At 40.7% G+C, this 23,813-nt stretch overlaps 1 protein-coding gene across 3 annotated transcripts in view; it reads left to right on the top strand.

Annotated features, from left to right (window-relative positions):
* Positions 1–23,813, top strand: part of PHF21A (PHD finger protein 21A) — a 98,144-nt gene that overhangs the window by 68,268 nt on the left and 6,063 nt on the right. For 2 of the 3 annotated variants that reach the window (XM_009872668.1, XM_009872667.1), the window contains exons 5-13: positions 3,130–3,333; positions 6,991–7,245; positions 8,810–8,896; positions 11,028–11,324; positions 13,180–13,278; positions 14,348–14,399; positions 15,229–15,308; positions 15,754–15,814; positions 18,228–18,391. In XM_009872668.1, coding sequence (XP_009870970.1) covers positions 3,130–3,333; positions 6,991–7,245; positions 8,810–8,896; positions 11,028–11,324; positions 13,180–13,278; positions 14,348–14,399; positions 15,229–15,308; positions 15,754–15,814; positions 18,228–18,391 — 1,299 coding nt within the window. The remainder of the gene's footprint in view (positions 1–3,129; positions 3,334–6,990; positions 7,246–8,809; positions 8,897–11,027; positions 11,325–13,179; positions 13,279–14,347; positions 14,400–15,228; positions 15,309–15,753; positions 15,815–18,227; positions 18,392–23,813) is intronic. The other variant, XM_009872669.1, reaches the window with a different exon arrangement.

Genomic DNA, 23,813 nt, shown 5'->3' with positions numbered 1-23,813 from the left:
CCTGCTGAAGTCCCCCACAAAACGAGCTTCTGCTTCCGTTGCTGCAGAAGGCACGTGCCTGCTCTCTCGCGTGGCCGCAGGGCTGCGGTTCCAGGAGGATGCGGTGAAGGAGCCGTTCGGTGTCCCGCCGACAGCCTGGGTCGAGACCGTGCTGAGGAGGTTGCTGCAGAAAGCGAGTGTCCATCTACTCTTAGCTCCCGTGGAGCTGCAACCCCGAGAGTCTCGCCTGGTCTCGTTAATTAAACCAAGTAACTTTAGGGTTTGTTGTTCAGAGTCTCCCTCTTGGCAACTGCTAACGAAGGGCTAATCCCAACAGTCTTGCAGAGAGTGAAATGATTTCTGTAGTTTCAGTGCGGTACTTTTACTGACGCTTGGTAGAAGCAGCTTAATAAACTGCGTAAGCGATTGGCATGCGCCGCAAACTTCGGTTTTACTCCTTGAATCTTAAAAGCATTAGATGTTTCTTCCAATTTAATATCTGCATAATGGATATGGATGGCAGGATACGCTGCTGCCAGGCAGCTCTCGGCAGCCCCTAACAAGACTTCCAGAGCAACGCTGTTTTTCCACTCGCATCATCCAGCTGGTGCCAGGCACGCCGAGCCTTGGGTTTTGCGCAAGGCACGGGTACAAGTTGGGCTTTGGCCCCGGCTTTCCCCAGCTCCGCACCCTGGGCTTTGGGCCGGCGGGTGGAACAAGGCAGTGCGTGAACGCGATGGGACTCACCTCGCTCCTGCTCCCGTCCTCGCTGGCTCTCGCCCCGCCGTAGCAGTGTGGCAGAGGAGTCCCCAGGCCTGCCTCTCTTTCTCTGTCTATTTTTCTTTTTTTTAAATCCTTTCACCAATGTTCCTCCCATTGTAAAGACCAAGATGGAAATGAATTCTTGGGCCGTCGCTTGCAGATTTCCTCCAGTTGGGGAATCGGTAGGAGAGCACCATTATCACTGAATTCCATACAGGCAGCTGTGCAAGAGAAAAACTCCCTTCCTGTTAGTGCCGGGTACAGCAATTCTTTAGCCTCCTGTGCAGTGTGTGTGCAGTCCATTTTTTGGCAGGTATTCCATGGGTGTGTTGCATTATTTCCTCTTCTACTTCACTCTGTTGTTCTCTTCTCCCAGAGACAGAGAGTTCTCTCTTCGGGTTACTCTCTGGAAATGTTTTTTCAGCTCTTGTATCTGCTTGCTGACACGGCACTTTGGTTTGCATGTTAATGTGGTTGATCTTTGCAAGAAAGCAATTTTAAATGATTGTTCAGTTATTATGTGTATGAATGAGCTGATAGATACAGGCCATTTAAAACTATGTAAAGCATCGGAATTAGAAAAACGCCTTCTACGCTCCTATCATTTTTTCCTTGTTGTAGAAGGCAACAAACAATTTACAGCTTTTAGGCTCTGACAGCTTTTAGTACTTTTCTGGATGCAGTGTAAAAGAGTTCCTTCATGCTGCCGGCCATTACCAACTCCCTGAATTTTCAGTGAGCTTGGCCTTGTGTTTCTCTCGTCGTCGGAGCTGAGCATGCGTCCCCAGCCAGGGTTGTGGGAGTTCTACGAAATGTAGAAGCAGCCCTCCGTCTCTATACTTTTCTTTTTTCACTAAATTCAGTCTTTTGCTAAAAGGGTCAGTCATGGGAGCTTACATATTTCAACCTTATGAAACAGGGGTGGTTTTTTGTCTTGCTCATGTGTTTTGAAGTTCCAGTTCTCAAATCTTCTGATTTGGGACCCTGTACCTTGTGTTATCTTCTTGTGGGCTAGAGGTACAGACTCAGTGTGTGAGGCTCCATGCAGTTTTAGCTCCTCGTAAGCAAGATACTCAGAATCAAGTCTACAATACGTCCACAAAAACTATGCAGATAACAAACATTTTGTTAGCTCAGAATTTCACAATCCTGTGTGAGAGAAATTTGAGGGGAAAAAAACGTTCCATTTGGTTGTAAATAACTGGATTTTGGGTGAGTTTTTTTGCTCCATCTCTCTGTTTTGTACAGTGTCTTAATACCAGTGCTTCGAAACAAAAATCAAAACATTTGATATTGTGCAAATGTGGGGTTTTTTTTCTTTTGCTTTCTGTGTAAGTGGAACTGCTTGGGGCAGCCCACTATCAGCACCTGGTAGAGGTTTCCTGACCGTTTCTGTTTCCACTAGAGCTTTCTCCATTGAGCCCCAACCACATGTGTTGACACATGTGTTGACTTCATCGCCCACTTCCAAAGCCAGCCTTGTTATATCACTGTTTTGGAGTATGCCTGTGATCTTGATCAAAGGGGCTTAAGTACATGTCTAAATATTTTTAAAACTTAATTTGGGGGTGGTTGGAGTGTAAAAAAAAAAGTAAAATCTATTTTCTATCATGCCCATAAAATGTAAAAAAATTCTCATGGTGTTTTCACCCTTGTCTACACTGAAGACAAAAATTGTGAGCCCCTATTGCCCATGTGGCGACACGGTGTCTTAGCCTGCAGGTCACCTGGCTGGCTCTTAAATCTGTGGAGTCACCATTGAAAAATACACAAAGAAGAAATATGGTTTTTAAATCATTTCAAACTTTCATAGAAGCTATAATGTAATGGGAGAAATAAATCCGTGCCGTGTCCTTCCCATGTAGGTAGCTCTGAATTTCTTTCAGGTGACAGCAACGCTGAAGAGAACGACCCTTCCCATTCCCCGCTTCTGCACTCCAAGGGGTTGTCTCGCCACTCGGTTTCGATGCCACATGCAGTGGCCTTGTAGTCAGCCCTGAGGCCTCAGCCTCAAGTGCTTTTTTTGTCACTCTTTAGGAAGGGTGCGTGTTTGGAGGAGTCGGAAACTTTGGAATTTGAATGCTAACACATCTCAGCTGAACGTTGCTCAATGAGGTCCTGCAGTGGTTTGTGAATACACTGGATTTTGGTGGGTGGGTTTCTGCAAGGACAGCAAGGTCATTCTGGGCAGCAGTGCTCCTCTGGGGCCTGTTGTGACACTGTGCCTATTAGATAACGCCACTATTTAAAATTCTGAAAAGAGAAATCCCGCTAAGCTTCTGAGCAGTTCTTTGTTTACATTTAAATAAGTGTAACTTCAGGTGTTATCTTCTCCCATACGTGCAGCTGAATAACTGTCAGCGTTTTCTGTTTTTGTTTATCTGGTAGAAAAGAGTGGTGGAACAGCTTCGAAAGAATTTGATAGTGAAGCAGGAACAGCCAGACAGTAAGTTTCAAATACAGCCGTTGGCACAGTCGGAAAACAAACTACAGACACCACAGCCACAACCACTACAACAGCTACAGCAACATCACCATCAACAACAGCAGCAGCAGTCTACTGCACCCTCTCCAAACGTGATTGGATCACAGGTAAAAATCTCTACAGGAATTCTTCTCCTTGCTAAAGATGAAGTTCGCTTAAAAAACAGACAGACAAAACCCCCAACAACAACAACAAAACCCAAAGAAAAGTGCAGAGAGTATATTGCAAACTTGCATTCATGCCTTTTAGTGTATCAGTATGAATTTCTCATCCTGTGCGTATGCAGGTAAGGGCCTTGTCGAGTTTTTGGCAATAACCTCCTGTCTGAGTCAAAAAAAAAAAGAAGTAAGTGTTTAAAAGTTGAATCATAACCCCACAGCAGAGTGGGCTTGTGGTATTATCTTTCTTAAAAATAAAGTTTAGCAAATGAACCTATCTTTTTCGTAGGTGCATGAATGATTGTCTGCCCATACCCAATAGATCTCAAGAAACAGTAAAGACTTTACATGCCCTGTATGAGGTGTGTGATTGAAATATTTCATTTTTAAAAGAATAACAGAGTGCCCACTGCATCTGTGAACACGATGTAAGAAACCAGTTCCCTCTTTTTTCTGCTGGTTTCTTTCTGAACAGATGGAACTCAAATCAAATAATACTTGAGTTTGTAAGGGTTTGTCTAAAAGCATACAAAGTTAATTGCAAAGTTCAAGTCTTAGCAAGTAGTGTCTTCGTTGGGAAGGTGCCCTGAATTTCAATTCAGAATAAGATTAGAGACATAATTCCAGAATTCAGCAGAGAACGTTGTCTGCTGAGAGGTGAATTCCAAGTTTCTCTGTTAAATATTTAGAATCTAAAAAGTGTGCTAATGAGACAGCTCGAAAGCGCAGAGAGGTGTTGGATAAAAAGAAGTGTACGTGGCATCTTCTTTCCTGTTGATGCAACCTCAGCAGCTCCTGTTTCCCTGGATTGGCAAACAGTAGAATTCACCCGGGAAGTTTACTTTATGCACGTTGCTTTGAATCACAACCATAGCCTTGACCCATTGGGGTTCCTGTTTCTTCCCTTTTGCTAGAAGTAGAGGGAGAAATGGTTCTCTCATTACCTCAGCAAGTCGGATGCACTGTGAAAATGTGTTTGTGAAGCTTAAGTAATTGTCTTTTTGAGAAAAGAGTATTGCAGAAATGAAGCTAAGGAAAGAAAAGACTTTTCTGAGCAGCAACATCTATATCAAAGCAGCAACATCTATGTCAAAGCTAACTAAGTTATAAATATTACTGTCTTCTAAGATATTTCTACACAAACAACGGATCATTCTGTGCTGTAGCATGATCTCTGTTTTTTGGTCAGGAAACACGACTGCAAAAGCAGTTTCATGTGTTTCACCGTATTCCACACTTTGCGTTCGTGTATTAACTTCCAGGTCATCCCCTGGGTTGTAAAAATTGAGGTTTTGCTCAAAGTTAAAGAGCCCTCTAGTGAAATAGTCAACAAACTGCTACACTCTTCTAACTGTCGTTGATACAGTTGTACTTGGAAAGTAATTGCAAACTGAAAGGAAAGTCGTCCTCTCATTTGAAAAAATAAGCCAGCTTCTGTCCTTAATGCTTTTCTGTTTTTATTTACTTTGGTATAATTCTGAAGTAACCTCACTTGCTTCACTATACATTTTGCATCTAAAGTTGTACCACTGTCCTCTTGCACCTCAATCTCTCCGCAAAGTCAAATATTTTGTGTCTCTAAAGTTTTTTGGTGCCTGTTTTTGTGAATAATACGTCTTTCAGAGCTATATCAGTAAAGAGGATGCTTTCAGTGGTTATTTTCAGAGTAATTCAATTTAGGAATTGAGGTATATGTGCTGCCTTAATAGTGACATTTTAATATACTTAATTTAGTCCAGTAAGAAGGTCTTTTTAAATGCTTGTAAAGCGCCAAACCTGAGAAAAGGTCATATTATTGCAATGTCACTGTGTGAAATAATGCAGGCTTACTATGAATGCCACTTGAGTACGAATTTGTGCATTGAAAACTCTTTAGAATAACCAAGGTAGGTGGTGCTCAGCAAAGTGACAGGGCTATTCGAGCTCTGTGACTGAAAGTACAGTCGTAGTACTTGCAGACTTACTAGAACCCCTTGAAAGAATCACAGTCTTGTATTACTTGACTGATTACGCTTTTCTTTAAAATATTTTGGCTGTATGTATGTAATGCTTGTGAAAATGATAGCACGTTACATCTCATTGGAAAACCTTGAATAATGTTCCTGAATTCCTTTGCTTTTTAGAAGGTGCAGCAGAGGTCGATAAGCCCTTGAATCTCAGATAAAAAGTTCAGGGAATTGTTCATGTTGCAGTGAGGAAAAGTTAATTATGTCTGGATTTTGTAAAAATGCGTAAGATTGAAGGATGAATTATCCTTTAATTGGGCGTTATACAGTGATTGAATTCTTTTCACACAGCATAATTAATGGGTATATAGTTCAGGCATTATGAAATAAGAGGTGTGAAAGCAAACTGTTTTTGTTTAAGGAAATACTGGAGAATCCAGCTGGAAAAATATTTGTATTATTTTATTAGAAATAAGAGAAAAGTCTCGTGTGATTAAAATCAAGCAGTCTAAAGTTTTTTCATATTCAGGAGGTGAAAAAGACTGCCTGATCCCCGGTTCTCCATTTTTTCCTGTTGTGAGCCTGGCACAGACATCAAGAGGGAGTGGCGATTATTTCATACTAAGAGCATTTGATCATGCCAGTAACTGTTCTGAAGATGCAGTGCCCTCGGTACACTGGATTTTGTACACCAAAGAGAAAAGGAAGAAGCTCACTTGCCATTCTGCTGAGTGTCACTTGTCATGAGTTTTCTGTGCACGTTGTGTTCCGGGTTTATATGGAGACTCTCACCTTGTTGCTTTTTGAATGAGATTTGTAATTGTCCATTTCCCTCAGCATCTTAGGAGAGAGTACATTTTAAAACAAGCCTATGAAATTCTAGTTGTTTTAACTTCGGAATTTGCCAGCATAGCATATTCAAGCATTTCAGATAAATGCTGGCATTAGGTGATTCAAAACCACTCTCTTTATAAGGGGCTAAGAGCAATCATGGCATCACATGTATGTTATGTTCTAAAACCAATCCATTCCACGGATGTTAAAATTAATTGCCTGCAGCTGGACAGACTGACAGCCAGCTCTTACAGCTGCCGGGTAACCCTGGTGGTGTGCTTAGGAAAGAAAGTTAAGGGCTAAATAACTCTATGCATGGCTAAGACTGAAATTTGGGATACCTGAGATCAAACTCAAACCTTTTTCCCTTTTCCTCTGATAGTGAGGATCTCTGTAAATAAAGTTTCCATTTCAAAATTTGAATTTTAATTGGTGAGAAGCTAATTTGCTGGTGTGTTCCGTACGCCTCCAGGTGTGATACTGACAGTACATGTTTGGAAGTAACATGAACCTAAAGGATCCAAAACTGCGTGTGCCACTACTAACGCTTGGTTGTCGTCATCTCGGGAACTTGTTTTGAATCAGTCTGTAATGTTGCAGGGTATTAAAATAGACCCAAGAGGTGCCTCAGATGAGAATCCTTCCTAGCCATCCAGTTTTCAGAGGCGTGTGGTAATGGGTTTGTCTGAGCAGTAGGCAGTAGACTCAGTAGACTCAGTGCTGCCTTTTCTTTCTCTTGCTGTCTATTGTTTCTGACTAACCAACCCACGTCCTGTCTGATACGAAGTGTCTCTGTCTCTTACAGTGTATTTTCTGTTTCCCTTAGAAAACTGTAACTACAGCTTCTATGATCACCACTAAGACACTACCTCTCGTCTTGAAAGCAGCAACTGCGACCATGCCTGCCTCTGTTGTGGGTCAGAGACCTACCATTGCCATGGTTACTGCTATCAACAACAATCAGAAAGCAGTCCTCAGCACTGATGCGCAGACTGCGCCAGTCAACCTCCAGACAACAAATAAGGTCACTGGGCCAGGAGCTGAGGCAGTCCAAATAGTGACAAAAAACACAGTAACTTTGGTAAGCGTTTCGTGTGTTCGCCCTGCCGGTAGCGCGGGGGGTTGGTTTACCAGAGGGCTCTTGGAAAAAAAAAATAAACAAAAAGATAAACGTGCAGGGTTTTGTGCAGAAAGGAGAATAATAGGGCCATGTTGTGAGTCTTCACTAGCTGACCTTGTTAAAATGATAGTCTGAGGGATAAGTGTTTACTGTATACCTGGGTTGTTATTACTCTTTTGCCTTATGGAATTAAATCACTGCTATCACCACCTCTGTCTGAAGTTTCCCCTGTTGTTACATGTTAGTCATGGGGAATTAGAGGTAGTTTTGCCCCTGCCTAATCTACGTGGCTGTGTTCTGCAGAATTCCTACTCTCTTCTTTCCTAAAGGAGATATCAGACTTCCTTCATTTGATCAGTTTGGGTTTTCATCTTAGATTTTTTTTGAGTCAGTAGTTCTCATTCCCTTTGTGTGATAAAGTCTCTGGTGTTCAGACACATCACTTAACTCTGCCCACCTCCCTATCTTCACTCACCACTTTTTCGCATGCATATACAGATCCTGTTTCTTTAAGCATATGTTTTGGGAAGTGCTTTGATGACATCACACAGTCTTTTCCAGAGTAGTTTCCATCTAGAAATAAAAAATAAACAAGCAATGTTTTAAAATTGAGTTATATAAGCTACTTGGTCTGGAAGCCAGGCATTGTATAGCATCATGACAGGGAAATTTTACTTCTGGAGTAAAGGCTAAGGCTTCACTAAACACGAATCCAATTGATTTTCATTAAAAAAATAGAGGTTAATAATGCAAATTGAAGTAATTTTGGTTCCTAATGAGGCATATGTTTGCAGTCAGAAGAGAGGAGACTACTTTGAGTAGAGTTTTTCCTACTGTTCTCTTCTCCCTCATCATCCCTTACACCACTCTCATCTGTCCTTTGTGTCTGTGCTTTGTTTCTTTGCTGAATACCTCACTTAGGTTTGGGGAGGTGATTCTGTTTTAATGATAGCCCATGATTTATGTTTCCATAGCGAATTTCATCAAAAATTTTAGAATATTTTCCCAAGCATTAGTTAATCAGTCCAAGACCTTTTTGAAGTAAACTGCAATCTTATGTAAGTGGACAGAAGTACAGAAGAGCAGAAATTAAAAAGGACATAAATTTCAGAGAATCTCACTGGGTACTCAATTTAGGGCAGCTACTAGTGCTATTGGGAGGTTAAATCATGTGGCACCTTCCTCCAAGTGATTTCAGTTGGACAAGGAGGCACTTAGGATGCCTTAAAACCAGTTCTTAATTGTTTCATGTGAATGGCCTACTTTTGAAAAATTCAAGTTATGTATTTAGAGCCCCTCATAGCGCTGTTAGTATTGCTAAAAGAGCTGTAACTTACAGATCCTTTCTGTTTGTGTGAGATGCTCTTTCATGCTTCCGTATGCCATTCCTAATAAGGAATTCCTTACTATGAAAAGTGAGTGGAAAAACAGGGACATCGGCTCCAAAAATATATTCAGGATGTTGATTTTGGTGAACAACTTCAAAGCTATTTTCCTCTCACTGAACTCTCTTATGTTCTTGTAGCAGGTTCAGGCTACGCCTCAGCCCATAAAAGTGCCGCAGTTCATCCCTCCTCCCAGACTTACTCCTCGCCCAAATTTTCTTCCACAGGTGAGTGTACAGAGAACAAGAAATAGAAGAAAGAACTTAATTACAACGTAGATAGGAGATACTTCCTATGAATGTCATTTTTGTCGGTTTTTGTTGGTGACCTGGTGGAGGAGACAATTCATCCTAAACAGATTGGCAGGTGACGCCAAATTTGAGGATGCAGTCAGTACTCTTGAGGGCACTGCTGGTGTTCGGAGGGCCTCAGAGAGGACGGAGGAATGGGCAGCAGGAACCTCTCGAGCTTCTGCCTAGAAAAAGGCAAAGTTTTGCACCTGGAATGGAGTAAGCCCCTGCATAGGTAGGGGCTGGGGACCGGCTCTCTGGGGAGCAGCACTGCTTAAAATGAGCGCTGTGCCCTGACAGCAAAGAAATTTAACAGCACATTGGGCTGTACCAACAGGACCACGGCCAGGAGATTAAGGGACGGGATTATCCACCTTTCCTTAGCAATCGTAAAACTGGATCTGATAACACAGCATGCTGTTTTGTACTCCCTGGTTGACAAATTTGAATAAATCCAGGGGAGAAAGGCCGCCAAGGTAGCTGGGGAGCAGGAATATGTGACCCGCAAGGGGAGGCTGGAGGGATCTGGGCTTGTTCAGTTTGGAGAAGGCGTTTTGGGGGCACCCAAAGAGCAGCTGGTATCAACAAAGGAATTAACAAAATGTTGGAGACATGAGTGCTTGGAGAATTATAAACAATGATCATTAACTGGAACAGGGAAAGTTTAGACTGCGTATCAGTTCTGTCTTTGAGGAAAATTAGGAGCGGAAGAGACTTCCCAGAGATGCGGTGGAAGCTCCATCCTTGGAGTTTTACAAGACCTGTCTCGTCGAAGCCCTGAGCAACCTGTTCTGTATTAAGTGTTGACAGGAGGACAAATTAGAGACTTCCTGCGCTGCCTTCCAACCTGTACAAGTCTGTGATTATGAAATTTGCATGTGATGATCGTATACGATCTTATTTGCATCAAATGAAGGGAATCCATGCAAGAGGTGTCAGCAAAATCAAAGCATCATGCAAGGCTTTAAATTGCTGTAATTGTTGTTTGATGTTCATGAGCGAAAAAAGAAAGGTGAGATATTTCTAGAGTGTTCTCAAGTTTGTCTGCGTTGCATCAGAGAGTGACCTCTGTTTGCAGCTGAGCAGTAAAACTTGTGTTTCACTCTTTTTTCATGGTTTGGGAAAGGCACAGATTGCTTCTTCATTTAAAAAAACATCTTGGAGGGACTGTTTCATTTGTAAGAAGTAGATGGTGCTATGAATAAAAGTCGTAATTCTTTCACAAAAGGAAAAAGGGAAGTGTGGGCTGTTATCCGATTTAGATTTGGAGACGGTGAGATCTGTGGGAATGTCACAGTTCTCCATGATAAAATGCGTTACAGAGTATTAAGGGTGGACAGGACAACAGGAATTATATAAGGTAAAAGACTGAATTTTCAGAGCAATGTATTCTTCTGAAGCGTAAGTACAAACTTAACAACGGGCAAAAATTAAACAAGTATTTATGGTGGAGTGTTGGAAGATTCTTGTGGCTCTTTTCTTTCTTGTAAAGGAAGGAGAGAGTAATAACTGCATTTACCTGTAGCCTTTCGCAGTTTCAGTGGGGGATTAATGTATAATCTTGATAGGGTTTTTATGTAGTAAAATTGGTTGTGCAGATGTCTAAATAATATGTAGAGTTCACAAAGGTAATAGGGATTTGCTGAAAGATTTAATTATTTCTTGCAGGGCACAACCTGAGACGCACTTTTAACATTAGAACCTCAGCTGTGCCTGTAAATATTACATTAATTTTTTTTTGTACTTGCAAAACCAGTATGTTGATTTAGATACAGAAAAGGCACTTGGTAATAAACATACAGTATAAGTTTCTGTGCATCTATGTACCGTTTAAGGAACAGTGACTGCATATGCAAGTAATGGATAGGTTTTATAGAAGTAGGTTTGAAAATGTGGCTTTTCTGTCTTAGAGTATACTTAGGACACTTTGCTAAAAGGTACATTCTATAAAAAAATCAAGCAAAATGCTGTATATTATACAGGCTGTATTGTAAGACTTAGTAAAAAGTTCACCTGAAATACTGATAGACAAATATCTCTCTTTTTTTCTTTTTTCTTTTTTTTGTAGGTTCGACCTAAACCAGTTGCCCAAAATAACATTCCTATTGCCCCAGCACCTCCTCCAATGCTTGCAGCCCCGCAGCTTATTCAGAGGCCTGTGATGTTGACAACAAAGTTCACCCCCACCTCTTTACCCAACTCCCAGAACTCCATACATCCAGTTCGTGTAGTTAACGGGCAGACAGCAACCATAGCCAAAACGTTCCCCATGGCCCAGCTCACCAGCATCGTGATAGCAGCACCCGGTACGAGGCTCGCCGGACCTCAGACCGTACAGATCAGCAAACCAAACGTTGAAAAACAGGTACAGATAAGGAAGTGTCTGCTAATACCACGCGTCAGGTTTTTTGCTTTACTGTGCCCATTCGGAGAGGAAGACGACCACAGCGAAGTTTTCACTGGGTACTGGAGCTATTCATGTTCCAGCAGCAGAATTTATTGTGGAATGAGTTGGAGCTCTTGGGGTAGAAGTTACCATTTCCTTTGATAAGGGCCATGGGAATCTTTTTCTCATGCTTCAGCGTTTCTGTGCTCCCCCTGCTGTCTCACCTTCAGTAGTTTATAAGCAAGCTACGCTGAAGTGCTGTGCTGCTCTCCTGGAGACCAAGTGCAACCTGAAATCCACGTTCATGTCAAGCCTTTAAAACATTTTCTTTTTTTCTGTTTTTCAAAGGGTGGCTACATGAAAGGTGAAAATGACACAAAATCGCAGGGATATTTAATATGATAAACATAGCCGTTTTTTCCTTGATCTCGTGGTCTTATGATTGGAGACAAAATAGTCTCACGCAGCTTCTGAAGCCTGACAGTGCCCTGTGATTAAATTGGGTAGAAGGGAGAGCTTGAAACAGAGAATTCTAGATGTTTCGTTTTAAAGTCTCTCTCCAGAAAAATTTTTTTTTAAATAAAACATGACTTCAGGCAGAGTGAGTTGCAATTGAGAGTCAGAATCACAGAGTGATAGGAGTCCTTGCCATTGAACTCAAGTAAAGCAACCTTCTCTTTCACTTTTAATTCCTTCCTGTACTATTATTAATAATAGCATAATATTTTATACTAGATAATACATTATCTATCACATATAATATTTATGTAATTTATATAAATAATATATAAGCCCTTTAAATATTATTTTTATAAAGAATACATAAATGATACGGAAGTAGTTGTAAATAATAGTAACTTACAACCTCTTTCACAGACTGATGTGCCTTGAAGTTACTTTCTGCTTTTGAAGTCACCTGTGGAGACTGTGAAAATCATGTGCATGAGAGATACGCTCATGCTCAGTTCTGCTTATGAATTCTCTTGAGCAGTTTCTTGTGTATCTCAAGTCTGTTCCACGAGTTACTCAGCAACACATGCCCTTTTCATATGATTTGAAGTTGTACTTCCACAACACCCTGCTTTTGATGCCTTTTCCTTTTGGTGTCAGCAATATTCATTTGCTCTTCGAATAATTACTGGCAATTCAACTCTTGAAAAACATGCAGAAGAGTGGTGGTGGTTTAATAAGACATGAATTTCTTTGTATCATAAAGAGGAAAAGTTTGGTGGTGGTTTAATAAGACATGAATTTCTTTGTGTGTTTTCCCTGTATCATAAAGAGGAAAAGTTTATCTCTCTCTAGCTTCAGTTTGTAGCCTCAACAGCTGTGCCATGGGCTGAGGTTTGTCATGCAGGGTTTGCAGAAGATTACGACTTCAGAAAAGAAAAAAGCTTCAGAAACATCTGAGATCATAGGAGTCAGGGAAACAGGATTTGAGCCATTAGTAATTCTCTGAAATTTGAAGACTGGGAATTGCTAAGTACAAAATGCAAGTGCCATGCCTTTTCTTAAAGTATCTGTTAGTTTTCCCATACCGTATAGTGATTTCTGTCACGGAGCTAACTGTTAATATGACACTTATTGCTGGCATGGCTGCTGGGTTAACAGTATGGTGGTAGTAAGGCTATCTCATCCTATGTTAAAGGAAAACGCTTTATTTAACATTCCTCTCATGACAGATTTCTCAATTAAGTCTTTGTTAGTACAGTGCCACTTTAAAAGTGGTTTTCTCCTGTATCTGCAGAAGTATTTGATTTGCTTTATTGGTCAAAGTAAAAAAAAAAAAAGTAGTTCTTATCACTGAATGAGACAAACACTTGTTTCTTTTCAGACTATTAAACCACATGTGGAAGCAGAAGAGAAGCAAACGGAAAGTCGTACAGTTACTCCACCTGTTGCACCGAAGCCAAAACGAGAAGAAAATCCTCAGGTATCAGAACACGCCCAGAACTTTCTTTTAAGAACAAAAAGGAAACACTCAGTGCTTCAAGAAACGTTTTTCCCCCTCTGTTCCCTCAGGACTCCTTAACTTTAACATTCCATACATTCCTATTGGAGGGCAGTTGTTGATAAGGCTGCAGAATAAGAAATCTAAATAAATATAATGCATCGCATTTTTCAATCCTGGAATGCTTTTGACTTCTGAGTCTTTTCTAAGTTAGAAGATCATAATTTCCCTCTGATACTGCCTTCAACGACTTAGGTTATGGTGTTGATTTCTATTCCTTTGAAGTTTTAGACTTCTGGATTTAGTTGTAGTGCTGGAGGAATGGCTTTATTTTGCTTTATGAAATATTTCTGCTCTGGTGAACAGGATGGAAAGATTCATGTATGTTCACATTCTGCCTGGGTCTTATTCCTATTTAGATCCTATTGGTTTGAGGGGCAGAATGTTTATTTCTTACATCCTTTCTGCCATGCAGAGCTTTGGAGTTGATTCCAGCTAAATGCTCTACTACATTTGTTTTTATAGATGGGTTTAAACTGGCCACTCTGTGAGCATTAACTGTCATCAGTACAAATTCTGATTTTTACATACCTGTGCACTTCCTGCATTAAAATTAGAAACCCTAAAGGAGAATTACTGAACAGTGAATGTAAACTTGCTCCCTGTAGTTTATGGAGAATGTTCTTCAGCTACGTGGTATTTTGCTGTCAGTTGAACTGTGTTGGTGTTTATTAAGAGCCAGTCAGGTAGTTGGGTCAGTGCTGGACTGGAAGTAAAGAAACTGTTTTCCTGCTCTCAGCGGTGCCACCTCTGTGAGCAATCAGCATTTCCCTGTATCTCAGCCTGGGTTCCCATCTAGAAAATGGGACTGTTGTCTGTTCTCTGTAAGGCAGTTTGACATATCTGAATGAAAAGTGGTTTATAGAAGCAAAGTATTACTAATAACGTTTTTGCTGCTTAGTTACCTGTCGACTGACTTTAAAGGGTCTCAGTGACATTGCTCGTCCTAACAGTTTGACTTGTCATGATCTTTTTTTCTCCTCCTTCACAGAAACTTGCCTTCATGGTGTCTCTGGGCCTAGTTACTCACGATCATCTGGAAGGTAGGAAAAAAGTCTTAAGTTTGTTTTTGAGCTCCCTGTTTCACGGCCATTCTGAATTAGAAGTCCAAGTCCAAAATATTTCTGTATTAAACGCATTCTTTTCTTGCACAGAAGTACATTGGGAATGTCTGAACTGTTGATTAATTTAGTTTCTTGTGCATGCTTTTTTATTCCACTGATTACCTTGAAACAGAGCAGTTACTTATGCAGTGGAGATCAGTGGTTGGGTAGAAAGTTTATGCTTTGATGGTAGGAAAGAAATTTGTGACAATCCTGTTGCTTTCTGGACAGCCCTTGTATCCGCAAAGTTACACCACAGATAATTTTACTGTAACCCACATCTGGATTTTTAATTTAATTTTGTGATTTCATGGGACTCTAATCTGTATTCAGTGAGTTAAATTATAAAACCAATTATATTCTGTTAAACTCCTTAATCCCCTGCAGTGAAATATAACCTAACAGCTGTAATACAGCTGAAATACAGCTTGCCCTATTTCTGTGCTGTGTTTATTTTTAGATATCAACAGGGCTACCAGAGGCTTTTCGGTTCCAATCCCAATTACAATGACCACAAGTTTAAAGCGTCTCAGTAGTGGAGTGCTTGTCGGGAAGATGGCAATCATTTCATTAGTTAGTTGAGCACTGTATTTGTATTCCTTGTCAGCTCTTAGTTTTCAAACCTTCAGAAATTAGAAGTGCTACAAGGTTGCCTGTGTTTGGCATGTTTGTTGTTCTGTAGAAATCGTCACAGCTCTCCTCACATGCAAACTGTAGAATTTCCAAGACCTATTTATTGTTTTCTAACCTGAATGTTTTGTTTTACAAGAAATCCAAAGTAAGCGGCAAGAGAGGAAAAGAAGAACAACAGCAAATCCAGTGTACAGTGGAGCCGTTTTTGAGCCTGAGGTATTAATTTTTTTGCTGGGGAAAGCTGGTATTTTTATTCTTGGCTTGTGTGTCTTTCTGCCACGTTGCTGCCTCTTAAACAATCTCAGTCCTAACTAGACAGGCAAGCTATCATTTATAATTCAAAAAGCCATTGCAATGATACGACCCTCAGGTTTTCAAATAGTAAGTACGTTGGGATGTTCTTCTAATACTTACATCTTTTTCTTCTTTCCCCTCTGTAAAGCTGAGATTAAATGGCAGTGTGTGCTGGTCTTACATTAGGTCAGCGCGTGTGTCTGCCCTCAAGCAGTCCAGATGTCAGAAGCAGCATAAAAAAGCTAACCTTTCAGAAAGCAGAACAGCCAGTAATCTCACTTAGCATTATTGTGCCATTCCTCAGCTACTGCGCAGAGTTGTTGCCAAAAATGTCACCCAACAAAAATTGCTGTATTCTTTTCTGCAGCGCAAGAAGAGTGCGGTCACGTACCTGAACAGCACAATGCATCCTGGGACACGTAAAAGAGGTGAGGTGCACTTAGACCTGTCTCCCTGCTCTCTGCCTCTTCCTCCTCCTTGCATTTGCAGTCCCCTTGTTGATTCAAAGAGTAAAACTAAGAAGGACTCTCCAGTACTTCAGTTGTGAAGTAAATTTCCATGGTAGACAAAGATCATAACTGCTAGGGATAAGCATAGCAGGTTTTAATGCCTCTTTTCAGTTTCAGTCTCAAAAAAAATAATAAAATACAAGAGGTAGAGCAAAGTGAAGGGTGAGATGTTTTGAGCGTAATTTAGTGGCGTAAAGCTGATACCAAGATCCTCTTGTTAATAACTAAATTGGATTGTTACTGTCAGTAAAAAGGTGGTTATGGAAAAAGTGTCTATGCCCTGAATAGGAGAGGAAACTTAATGGGACCAAAGCCTTGATCCCCTCGGGGAGTAGAGGTGGATCCTTCAGAGGAATTTGTCTTGAGCCAGAAAAGAAGTCATGTGCATACTGAGAACTTTTCTACAAGCAGAGTGCTGCCTGTCCTAAAATGAGAGATGATCTCTCATATAGGTATGCAGTATTATTCCACAGGCATCCTTTTGTAGAACAGGTGACATGTTAAGACTTAGATTATGGTGAAACAGCCGAGTGAGAACAGCATAGGAGAGAACGCGATACCATTTTTTGAGCGTGGCATCAACCACACATATGTGACAATCTGGCCTTGATTTTGGACGATTTTGCGCAGTCCTTAAGTGCTTGTAATACCTACTTCTGAGTTTGCTGACTGAAAAAAAGTAATCAATCAGATTAAAAAACCCAGCGTCCTACCTAGCACTGGCCAGTTCTGTTATCTTTGGTTTTTGGCTGCAAGGTCAAATACTCATTTGACGTGTGCTCTGCTTGATGTACCTCTTCAGTCCAGCAGGCAATGTGGCAAAGCTGACACTTCTGCAGCTGTGCTGTTTCTAAATAAAAGACATCAGTCTCTACTGCCACCCTTTAATAACCTTAAATGTATTTTTTAAAATTATATGATGTAGATTTTATAGAGAGAGAGTTTTGCATTTACTCTGTAGATGAGTAAGTGTTCCTTCTTTTAGTAATGATTTCTTAATTCTATTTTATAACTCATTGTGAACAATTACTGTATCAATGAAGACAATTGCATGCTTTTGTACTTATACTCTCTTAGCCTGTTTTTGCATGCTGACTGCTATTATACTTTCTTTTTATTCTCACACCCTGTTGTAAGCCTGTACCTTGCATTAGCACCAAATCAGTAGCATGCATTTTTAGTTGACAATTGGACACGTACATTTGTTTTGTGATTTAGTGTAGCAATATATTAGGTAAAAAGCTTATGCAAGCATGTGCCCTTGGGAGTTTTGGTTTAATTCTAGATGGTGCTGAGCATGTCAGAAATTTCAGCAATGGACATCACTATCAGAAATACGTTTCCAAGGACATACTTAGTTCTGGAACGTATCCAGACCTTAAATGCAAGGTTTAGCATGTTAATAGGTATAGACTGACAATCTGTAAACATAAGATCTGGGGAATTATTCCTAAATCCTGACTCCTTTATGTTTACATATCCATAAATTACCCTGGAGAAGGGAAGCAGAAATGATGGTTACGTACTGGGTTTTTTACTGTCTGGCTTTGCATACAGAATTGTACGAAAATTGTTACAAATGCCTTTTGCACTTCTGCTGCTCTAAAGGAGCACACGGGAGCTGTGCATAATCGAACGCGCTTAACTGAGAAAGCCTAAAACAGAATGCGCAATTTGGGGGGGTGGTTACAGTGGAAGACCAGTGGTAGGTTACAACTGGTCGTGCTGGTGTTATGGGTCAGGCAACAGGACTTGATCTTGAGGTATCCTAATTTAAAAAAATGTACTAGCAGGGTAGGAAGTGCTGATCTGTGGGTGAGTGAGTTTAAAAAAAGGGGGGAAAAAAGAAGGTTGTTGGTGAGTGTTGGCCTCTGATAAAGGACTTAACCTTTGTGTAGATTTATGCTGGCACTAGAAAGATAGGGAGGTGTGGGAAACAGTAGAAAGGATTTAATAGTAGCTTCTCTCTGGCTTTGATGCCAACCTGTTTTCCTTAAAAACTGAATTAGCCTCATTTCTAGGAGTGACTGGTGTACCAGCACTGCTTTTTTGGGGGTGATTCTTTGACTCTCTATAGAGCTTACTTCTGTTTCCTTCTGAAATACATCTTTTAAATGTTCTTTCCTTGCAAAATTCTGCTGAAAGATTTCTAAAAATGTTTAAATCTGTACTTCTGTCCTTCCACTTGTAACTTTTATATTAACTTCCTCTCTGTACTACATCATTTCCTTTTTCACGCTAGCCAATGAGGACCACTGGCCAAAGGTATGTAAGATCATTTTTCCTTCTTCTTTTTTTTTGTTTTGTTTTGTTCCCTGTTGTTAATATGTAGGTCGTCCACCTAAATACAACACGGTGCTGGGGTTTGGGGCTTTGACCCCCACGTCCCCTCTGTCGAGTTATCCTGACTCCCCTGAAAATGAAAAGACAGAGACCACATTTACTTTTCCCGCAGCTGTTCAGCCTGTGTCCCTGCCTAGCCCCAGCTCCACAGACGTAAGTAAATTCTTGGGGAAGGGATGACTTTTAGAAAGATATGCAGAAAACAGCCACAAGGAAAATCATTGCAGATTTTGTTTTTCAGTCTCACTCATCATTTGTCCTGATTTGGTGCAGTGAAACAGTCTGGCGTTCCTTTAACACCCTTCCTTTTAGCTCCTGCACCTATGTTCTTGTCCTGTGGAGTTTTTATTTATAACTCCTTCAGTGGATTGAAACATTGGGAGGAACCAGGCATTCTAGATGAGCTCATTTCCTTCGTGCAGCGTCTGAGATTTTGTCAGACTGAATTGAATCTGTCATCCATGAAAAAGAGGGAAGGGGAGAATGAAAAGTATTACTTGCAGACCATAATAACAAAATTTTGTGGTGTTTCTGTAATGAGAGAAGGAGGGAGACCACTTTGATCATGCAGAGCAGCCAGAAGAAGCATATAGTTTGGCAATTCTGGTGTACTGGCATAGCTAAATACATCACCCCTGTGGACAGATGGCAAAATCCGTCTTGAGTGAAATCCAGTCATATTGTTATAATTTATAAAGAAGAGAGTGTCCTTATTTTAAGGCAATTCACATATAAGATTTGCTATTCAAAGCACAGCCATTTTTAGGTTGCCGAGACCTATCCACTTATTTCATTGGTTTTATTTCTTGTGAAAACTTGATGGAAAAAGCCATGCATAAACTTCAGAAGAGAAGTAGTGCGGGAAGAACTGGACCGGGTCACTGTGTAGTCCAACATGACATAATGAAGGGACCATACACTATGGTTTGTCTGAAAATAAACTGTGACTGTTCAGTATGGGAGTATCAGTTCATTGCACAAAAATTCTCTTTGCTTCCAGTAAAGTGCTTGCATTAAAATGATTCGTACTTACTGGGCATAGTTTAAAAATACAAAGGTGCTTACTTATATCTTCATACCAGTCTGTAAACTCCTTCTGCAATCTGAGTCAGAGCAGTCTTTGTGAGGGTTTTTTCCCTTTTTTAATAAAAAAACATATTATCGCATACCATAAAATCATAGAATGTGTTGGCCTGGAAGGGACCTTTACAGATGATCTACTCCAACCCCCTGCAGTGGGGAGGGACATCTTTAACTACATCAGGTGGCTCAGAGCCTGAAGCCTGATCCCGGGGTGGGTCTTCCCCCACCTCTCTGGTCAACCTGTCCCAGTGTTTCACCACCCTCACTGAAAAAACTTTCTTCCTTATATCTAATCTGAATCTGCCCTCTTTTAGTTTAAAACCATTACCTCGTGTCCTATCCAACAGGCCCTGCTTAAAAAGATTGTCCCCATCTTTCTAATACTCTCCCTTTAAGTATTGAAAGGCCCAACCATTTGAAATGGGCTTTAGGGTAGAGTTGGGCCACCTTATTTTCATCGATGCAGGTACGGAGACAGAGACCCCAACTACTGGCTGCATAAATAGGGAATAGAAGCCAACTTCTTGCCTCTGAACTGTATTTATTCTGCAGAGGTAACAGGAACAGGAATAGTACAAGTGTTTCTGAGTCACTGAAATAAATAGATACAGTTCTGGTACCCAGGGAATATGTATGGGAAATTAAAAGGTTCTCTTCTATTTAGTCATTTTTGAGAGGAGAGAAGTGGAAAAAACCTTCCCTGACAAATGAATGGGCCTGTGGAATGGCCCCTCAGGGAGAAGGTGTGGAAGCTCCATCTCTGGGGACTCCTAAAAGTGAGTGGTACAAACAACTAGCAAACGTGCTGGAGAGCACATTTTTTTACCTTGGTCTCAAGAGAAGGACTGGATAATGCAGAAGGGGTCTTCTCCATCTCTGACTTGTGTGTCTATCCCGACAAGTCTTTTCTCACTGTGTAAGAGCTCTCAGAAAAGTATAATGAGTTGTTGCCCTGTTTCCTGCAATGCCTGGTAGCAGCAAGCTAAATCACGAATAGTGAATTTCTGTAGCATTCAAATCTAGTTCTGAATGCCCTGAATTATCTGAATTTGGTTAGTATTTAGGCCTAGGTTCTGGGCTGCTTTAATATTCATTAATTAGTGAAAGTATTTTAAAGGAGAAAATGGAAGATTACTACCGCAAGTAATTAACATAGTAGCACTCTTTGTCCTTTAGAATCATACGTAAATCTCCTTTACGCTGTTTCTAGACAAGTCAGTTTATGCATATGCAACAGCACTAACATTTTTGCAGGTTTATGTTTTTTTGGAAGAATTTGGTCCCAAAGTCCCACTGAATGCATATTCGCTATCAATTAAGCTAATTCGGTAGACTTTCCAGAAATACTTGGTATTGAATTCTGTATCAAATACATGTAAAAGTAGAAAATGCTCATAAAAATATTTTTTAATTAAAAATACAGTATTAAACAGAATGGGAACCTTCAGAGACAGCAGAATATTGGAAAGGAAGTAAATAGGAGATTTGTTGTGTTGTCATTGCGTGTTATAATTCCTGCTTGCTAATCATAAAGAGAGGAATAGCTTCCCATTGCCATCGTGAGCTGGAAGGTAGTCTGCTGTTCATATGTTCTCATAAAACTGCTGTATAAGCTTGTGCAATCACATCCCTTTGCTGTGATTCGGTTTTCCCCCATTTATACATTTGGCATGGTGCTTCCTTTTCCCATCTGAGTTTTGAGAACTTAGCAATGCTTGTAAAAACCTTGAGCATCCTTGGCTGGAAAAGTGCTATAGAATGCTGGAAAAGTACTGTGTATTTAACACCCACAGTACAAGTCGTGCTGGAGGTAAAGACAAAGAGGAATACGGCATCTTTGGTGTTTAAGGAGCTTGCAGCTTAATTAGATGTAGAATACGGTCCACACCGAAACGCTCGTGTCATAGTTTATGACCTGGGCTACCACTACAACTGTCTTGCCTGTCACCAGCATTTTCTTATCCCTTAAATGTCTCCTGTGTTGTTCCAGCACAGATACACCTGAGGCTCTATTGTGACCTGCAGGAGGGAACTAGCGTAGCTAAAATTGGTTGGTCTTAGCCACAGATGTGCCCTGATCTGGTTAGGTTTATAGACGCACACATTCTTGTGTCAGCCTCGTGCAGGGGATGGAAATGAGCATCTGGGCGTATAGAGATCACTTATTTTGGCTGTGAGGCCAGTAGGTGTCATGCTGAAGAGGGTCCACACCGTTAGCAGGATGATATGAATATAGAAAGCTCTCTTCGTTCTAGATAGGGCAGAAAATGTTGTCTGTAGTTATAGCCTCCAGCTTTTGGGGACTTAACAATGAAAACAGGACAAGTGCATGCCGAAGTAAAAGGCTATTTCAGAGGTTAAAACAATTGAGCAGTCCCTCAGACAGATAAAGAAGAAAACTGCGGTTTGGCCCATCTTTAAAATATTTTTGCATTAATTTGCTGAGGCTTTAGAATGGAAATTTGATATTTAGCACTTGAATAACCTTTGTCTTTAGCCAGCCTGTGAAAATTGCAGATCAGGCCAAGCGCTTGGCACCAGGCACCATGGACCAGAATGGCCCTCTTGCCTTTCTCCTGAATTGTCACTTTCTGAATGACAGGGATAAATTTTGAAGGGAGGATGGAGCTGGCGTTTGACACGAGGTTGCTGATAAGGATGGAGGGTAGAAAGTAGGAATAGAACCTGGGAGAAGGAAGAAAGTAATGCAGTAGACAGGATTGAGCAAAACTTCTCTTTTTTTTTTTTCCTCTCTTTTTTCCTGTTTGGCTATTGGCTGTGAACCACGGTGGTTTTTGCGCATATGTGTTGTCATCTCAATGCATTCAGCCGCACTGCACAGTGACCAGCTGTGTCACTTCACGTTTTGCAGCATTCAGTTAATTTAGAAGGTTCTGAGCCTGCATTTCTAAACCTCTCCTTCTCAAGAAGCAACTGCATGTCCCTCTTGTGTAGGTGACTTTCTGCAGGGTATTAAACAAAACAGGTCTGGTTTTCAACACACCAAGAATTTTGCACTTGAGCCGGTTACCGAGTGCCATTGTGTAGTCTGGCCGCTAAAGCATCTTAACGCATGTAGTTCTCAAGAATGAGAATTTTCTTCTGAAATGTGAGGATTTTCCTCTTGTATTTTTCCTTAGGTTGCAGAGGATTTTGTTTTTAGCTTATATGACATCTCCTGCCTGCCTTCTTTTCCTTGTACTCGCAGAATGAGGAAAAGAACTTCTTCCCAGCCTCGTTACACAGATCACTTCCCAAGAGGCATGAAATGTCACTCATTTAATTCTTCATTTAACACTAAGGAACTCTGTGGTGTTAAAGGATGAAGTAATACCATAACCTAGCTCCCAGCAATACCTGGGAGTTACGGAACAAAAACATGGCACTGAAAATTCGCTGAAGATTGATCCTTTACGAAACATGACATCAGTGCTAACCTTGGGAATTAGGAGAAGAATAGCCTTCCCTGCAAAGAAAGGTCTCATCAGCAATAAAGCTGGGAAGTAGAAACCTGAGCAGATTGCTTGTGTGTCATTCGGCTAATATGTTTAATATTTTATCCATAGTAGAGATTAGTGTCGTTTTTCTTTCCTGGCAACTTAATGTGTAAGTGCACGGCCAAATCTGCTAGCCCTCCAAATTAATAGAACTTTTTCCAGCAGGTGAAAAGACTGTACAGGTCAAAACGAAACCTTGCACACATTGGTATTTCATACAAGGGAAGTGTTTGACTCAACACACATATCTTAAGATTGTGCTGTTGCAGATCTGGTTTTCTAATGTGAAACTTCGGCCGAAGCTGGTAAAAAATGTGTTTTTCAGACTCCATGTGGGGCCTCAAATATTACAAGTTGCCAGGACAGCCCACGTGAGGTGAGAGGAGAGGGCTGGGGTGCCCCTCTCCTCCTCTGTGGATGCTGAGCCATCTTTCTTTCACGCCTCTCTGTTTAAATATCTGGGAAAGAAAAAATAAAAATAAAACAAACAGCAACACCACCACCACTCCAAGCATGAGATGGGAGAAACAGGAGGACAGAGAGAGAATAAAAAGTTATGAAAATCAGACCTGCCTTTCTGGGAAGTTAATGCCTGTAGAAAAAAAATTCTCTGAAGGTGATGCAGTAGTAACTAAACCTAGGGGGTTTTTTTTTAAAGGACAGTAAAGTTTTCAATTCTTTCTTTTAAAAAAAGCTAATTTCAGAAATCTCTCTTGGTATTCCTTTGTCCTGGCCCTCAGCCTATGATAGCAATGAAACATAAACCACTCTCTATAGACAATGAGAAAACTTTTGAGTCACAGCTTTTTTGGTGCAACCATTCTTCAAATGAAGAAAAAAGAGTTGTCTCATAACATAATTCAGACTGTTCTTTTTTCATGTAAAGCACAACACCTTTTCCTTCCAGTTTCGTTTTTAAAGACGACCTCAATATCTGACAGGGCTCTTTTAAGACACTCAGTTGGGGTTTCTTACATACTATTACTGGCAAGAGA

The sequence above is a fragment of the Apaloderma vittatum genome, unplaced genomic scaffold, assembly GCF_000703405.1.
Source record: "Apaloderma vittatum isolate BGI_N311 unplaced genomic scaffold, ASM70340v1 scaffold18037, whole genome shotgun sequence".
Taxonomy (NCBI): domain Eukaryota; kingdom Metazoa; phylum Chordata; class Aves; order Trogoniformes; family Trogonidae; genus Apaloderma; species Apaloderma vittatum.
Note: the sequence above shows the minus strand (reverse complement) of the source record. Positions and strands in the feature narration are given on the sequence as shown.